Raw genomic sequence first — 5,792 nt, forward strand, 5'->3', positions numbered from 1 at the left:
GAGGCGTGGGCCCGAGGGCCGGTACCCGCGCAGGGCGGGTGCATGGCGGAGCTCAGCAAAGCCCCCCCCCGCGGCAGGGAAACCCCCCAACCGAACACCGGCCAAAGCTGGCAGTGCAGGGCCGGGCCCAGCAGCAGAACCCAGGCCAGAGAGGCAGCCCCGAGCCCTGCCCCATCCAGGATTTGTCAGATCCCCACCGATGAATTGTCGGTACAAACCATCTCTGACGGCGGCCAACACACTCTCCCAAGGGGACTCTGGTATTTAAACGCACTTCTTTGTGGGACAGGCTGCCTGAGAATGGCTTCAAGGGCAAATATACACCAGGTCAAGCAAAACAATTTGGCAGCAACAGTCCGTTCTGTCCTGGGATACAAGCGAGCAATGCTTCAAAGTTCTTCCCAATTCCGGATGCAGTGGTATGACTCTGTAGAGAAGAGTACGGTCTAAAATACTCTGGAAGTAAGTGTGCGAGGGAAGCAGCTTCATAAGAGCGAGGACAGACAAGCTCTCTCATCAACAGATGATTTAGCAAGAACACAAGATCGTCCTCAGGAAGGGGCACATCGCCTGTGGATTTACAGGTTTTATCCCAGCCCCAGGGCTGTCCTTTAGCTCCATCCCCACTCACTAACATCCCACCAGCAAACTAAGAGGCTCTTGAACACTGACCTAAAAAAAGGTTTTGATCCAATTCCTGTCTCAAAAGCTACCCTGAAGCAACACTGCCCACAATACTTTTAATACTCCTAGAGTGCAATTTAAAGTCTGTTTTGGAAAAAAAAAAATCTCCCTTAAGTTTTTGTAGCCTTTAACAAATGAAATACAAACGGACTCACCAATTTGGTTTTATCAGAATCTAATACACTGCTTGTGGACAAACCACTACCCCACAACATCCCAACATATTCATCTCCCAGACTACAAACAAGTTAAAAACCTGCAGCCAGTTCAAGAACAGCAAAAGCTGAGACTAAACAAGATGATGATGTGTGTCAACGGTGAGCCTATCCTCCTGAATTTGGGAGAAAGACGCAGTTTCAACAGTATCTGCTTTTATCTCTTATGATATAAAGAGCTACCCTGCACAGTCTTGGGAATGACTGAATGCAACAAGCTGAACTGTGCTCCAAATTTTTTATGTGGCTCCTCATATAGACATTTATAATCAACAGAACTTCACACGGAATCCCACTCAGTGTCACTGACCTGTGTTGGACACACAGTCCTCCCACAACAAGCTTCATACACAGACCACGAGTTGACAATCCCATTTCCCAACAATTCTGAGAGACACCGGTGGGAAAAGCTTGCACTAACACTGTCTCTTCGGGGACTTGCTTTTTCCAACCTCTGCTTTTTAACACGCTGCCTCAAGAATACAGGATTATACAAAGGATTAACAAAAAAGGATCCACAAGACATTTTATTCAACTCATCATCTGAAATATCTGAGCAGTTCTGACTCCAGACAAGTTTTCTTCCCTAGTGCTCCAAGTAATTTAACAACTGTTAGAAGTGTGCATGTGTGGGGTTAAACTTCGTAGAACTACCTATTTAAATAAACTAGACTCAAACCTGCTCATCTGAACACACAGCCTTTGGGGGAAAGCCATCAAAATGTAGTCTCAGCCTGGAAGTGTATTCACACAGAGGCACATCCCAGAAACCCAACTGGCAAAATGAAGAGCCTGCATTATGCTGCATGTTGTATATCTTACAATTCAAACAAGACTGGAGGCAACGGCATCTCAGATGAAAAAACCTTCTACCATTGAAATAGGGACTTATGCTTTCAACCATCCTCTAGCTGTTTTATCCAAGAATAAAAAAATGAGTTAAAACCCAAAAAGTTGGTCTTGTCCCCTGTAAGGTTTCCCATATAGTTTCCTGTATCAAATACTTGAAAAAACACCTTAGAAATCACTTTAAACAAGTACTTGTGGTCTTGTTAACTGAAGTTGACAGGAAATAGTTTCCAGTTTTAGGCTTTTGGCTCCACTGGATTGATATTTTCATTACCAGCACACTAAATTCCCTTACCGGGAAAGACACTGGTAGCCTGGAAGTGTCTTGGATTAGACTGCCATTTCATAAAGTGCTTGTATTCAAAACCATAGAGCTGTCAAAAAGTGTCCTTTCTGCAAAGGGGAATGAGAGAGTCCCCAGTATGGAGCTTTATTCAGGTCAGTCTCTCCCAGTTGTTGCCGGGTTTTGGCACAGACACTTATTAGCCTCCAAGGCGCTGACCTTCTCCCCATGCAAATCCTCCCGGTCGTTCTTCTGGCAAGGGATTGTAATTAGGATCATCTTCTGGTGTATCAAATATTGCTTTCCTGGAAAATAGAGAATATATTTTTTTTTTTTCCTTTAGAATACATGTTTAACAATAAGACCAAGACTGCTCAAATTCTGCAGGTGTACAGAGTCCTCCCTCAGGCACAGCCTGACAAAGCGCTGGTGATTTATACAATTACTCGCTGAAGACAAAGCTTATCGTGAACAAAAATCAACTATAGATGTAAGCACACATATCCAATCAAACAGGAATAACCCATCAGTTCAACTAAGCACAGGTCTGAATATGACATTTTAATTACCCAGGCACCTGGGGGCCAGTTCAAGCAAAAAAGAGAGAATCAGCTCTGCTCCAGACAATTCTAAGAGTCTCACAGAGCCCAGCTCTTAAGACAACTGCCCTATCATTTAGGCAAGCTGCACTACATATGGTTACAGCCCCCAACGCCAGAGGGAACAGAGTAGGAGCAGCACCACTCAACAGTACAAACACTGAAGTCTTTTGCCAAAGTTGTGAAATGAGGATGATTTACAAATGAAAACAAGCGTTAGATATATTTAGCACTTCAATCACTCTGTTCATACACAAGAGTACTCTTCTTATTCCTCGCACCTCAGGAAGAGACATGCATCTTTGGTGCCACCAACAGGCAAAATTCAGCAAAGACTAACTAGTGTTAGCAAAGAAATCAAGGGCTACAAAAACCCTTTAGCCCTTCTCAAGAAGTTAGTTCCCACTTACACATCTGTACGATGCTCCTCCCTTGTTTGCCAACACATGTTAAATAAAAGAGCAAGTACAGACAACACCACACTGCCTCCACCTGCCTCCTTTAGCAGAGGTTGATGTGACTGAACTATAAACAGTTTTCCATACAAACAGTTTTTCTACATCTGTTCCAAATCAGACACAAATACTTACAGGACAGATGGTGTTCTTAGAAGCCTTCCACCACCGGGCTGATTGGGAAAAACATCCTCTAAGAAAAAATATATATGCCCCACAGCAATGCCTAGTAGATAAAGAGAAGTCAAACGGTGATTTTCAATACTTCTTTACATCTTTCAAATGCTTCTCTAGAGTTTTCAGGAGAAAAAAACCCCACACATTGATTCTTTCACAGGAAATACTATAAGAGATACAGAAATACAAAAAACAATGAAGAACATTGACATCAGACGAAAAGCTTCACTTCCACTACAAGACATCAATACAAGGAAAACGGCTTGTCATTACTAAACACACTAATGTTATGGCGTTCTTAGAGTTGATAAAAAGTAAAATAATTTTAACACCAATAGTCTGAAGCCCACAATCAGATCATGTACCTGGGCTGATTCCATGCAATAAAAAAGCCAAAGTATCAGAAGCTCTTTCCATTCCTGTTACAACACAAAATATTCTACTATTCTACAACGTTTAGAAATCAAAAAAGCCTGGTATAAATACACTGTCATTATACCAGATGAAATAATACTAAGTAAAAGGCACCTAGCCCTTGCATTTTTCCCCATTTTGTGTTTCACGTAAAACACCAGCAGGAAGAGATCCTCGTGATTCTTACAATTCCTTACCCAGGAGATCCACAATGATGGAGTTCCCCAAAAGCAGAGAAAAGCCCATCAATACCCAGGGTAGAAATGGGGCTTGAAAGATGAGAAGACCAAAAAAGTTCATACGGACATAGGGATTCCTGCGGCTCCACACATACACGAGCATGATTGTGAACGCCTGACCCAAGAAAACCAAGTTTACAAACAGGCCAAAAAGCTGTGACAGGTAGTTAAAGAAAACAGTTCATCAATTAATTGTTGCGAGGTCAAGCACGAGAAGAATTCTTTGGCTTGACCTATGATCTTATGTTTTTCATAGAATTTTTATCTCTACTTTCCCAGGTTTGAGTAAATCAGACCTACCGTCAACCAAACTCAATACCTACAGGAGGGTTCAGGGTACCCGCAGCATGAATAATCTCTTTAAAGTATAATTTAGCATGAAATCACTGACGCACCAGCATTTCTCTTAGACAACCTGAGCTTGATTACACACCTGAGCAGTCCCCTTTTATCTGATAATCTCCCTTCCATAATCCTGTCAAGCACTAAAAAGCCTGACAGACCAGCCCAGTATTAACAGCAACACTTAGAAAGCATTCAAAGCTACTTCAACAAATACTGCTACTCCTTGTACTACAAACAAAATATATTATCCCCTAAGAATGAAGACAAACGTAACATCGTAATTTCAGTTATCACTGACGTATCTTTAGCTTCACTAAAGCAGACTGGAATAAATAAAAGGATACAGTCATTAAAAGTCCTCCAAAAAGGAACATAAATACAAAATCTGCCGTCCGACCTCGAAAAGAGCCTTCTTCTAGCATTCGGCAGTAACGATATCTGAAGTCACAGGTCAGGAAAATTTGATTGCAAATGCATTTAAAGAAAGACCCAAGTGGAAAACGTTTCAATTACATGTAAGGTTAGATGTAAGTTTTGTATCAATTTAATTCATCAACGGTTCTTTCTGGGTGCCCCCAGAGAAGAGAGTTACTTGGAATTTTCTCCTGTATGTCAGAACTAACCTGACGGATCAGGCTTGTACAACAAAAGTCTTAACACCACAAAAATAAATGGCAAAATTCTTGACAACTTATGAAGGAGATCCCATTGATGGCCGTTCGTGACATCAGTGAAGTGGTCATTGCTAAACTCCCAGGAACTTTATAGTGGAGCAGAACAGAGCCTTTGTCTATACGCATGTCTGCACTCTGGAGCTCTGCTTTCCAAGCAAAGAAAATAAACTTGATGAAGGATACAAAAAGATCATGTTAAATAAAAAATTAAAGCCAACTGGTCCAAAGAATAAGTAGTTTGTGATTAACCTCCATACCTGGAAATAAGACAAATACAAGGGCTTTAAACACAACAGCTTATTTTTATTGTCTAAGCAGAAAAGCAAGTAACAACATAACTGAAACATCCTTTACAGTCAACAAATTTAAGACCTATGCTAACATACAGCGGTCAGCACTCTAACTTCATTAGCTTTTAAAAAATATAACTCCAATATGAGAAGCCCTAGCAACTTGCAATACTCAGATTTGAGAAGACAAGTGCCTGAAAGGTCAACAGTTTACATAAACCCCTCCCAAACTTCCGACAACACTTACTTGAAAGTGTTTAAATATTAATTCAGGGTTGAAATACAGCTGGAAGGGTGTGATTAGTTCTAGTTGCTGAAAAAGAAGAGAACGTTTGACAGACTCAATACACCAAGAAAAAGCTACACACGCCCACACAAACAACCCCTTCCACGGTGCCAAGGAGCTCCCAGCCAGTACATTGAGCCTTCCAGCAGAAGCAACCCTCGACAACCTCCTCAGCCCCCCTCACGCTGTGCTTTGCACCTCTCCAGGCGTCCCGGCGGGCTGACAATCGCCGCTTGCCGGGGGTCCCCTGCGCTCCGACGGCCCCGAGGGGAACCGGCCCAG

The 5,792-nt window shown here is 42.2% G+C and overlaps 1 protein-coding gene across 1 annotated transcript; it reads right to left on the minus strand.

Annotated features, from left to right (window-relative positions):
- Positions 1-1,760: 1,760 nt before the first annotated feature.
- Positions 1,761-5,537, minus strand: DERL2 (derlin 2; the record flags this gene model as incomplete). Its single annotated transcript, XM_010072875.1, has 6 exons — positions 1,761-2,336; positions 3,221-3,311; positions 3,874-4,069; positions 4,605-4,698; positions 5,118-5,191; positions 5,472-5,537. Coding segments are annotated over 6 exons (627 nt in total), but the record flags the coding sequence as incomplete, so codon positions are not given.
- Positions 5,538-5,792: the final 255 nt, after the last annotated feature.

This window comes from Pterocles gutturalis, unplaced genomic scaffold (assembly GCF_000699245.1).
Source record: "Pterocles gutturalis isolate BGI_N339 unplaced genomic scaffold, ASM69924v1 scaffold38867, whole genome shotgun sequence".
NCBI lineage: Eukaryota > Metazoa > Chordata > Aves > Pterocliformes > Pteroclidae > Pterocles > Pterocles gutturalis.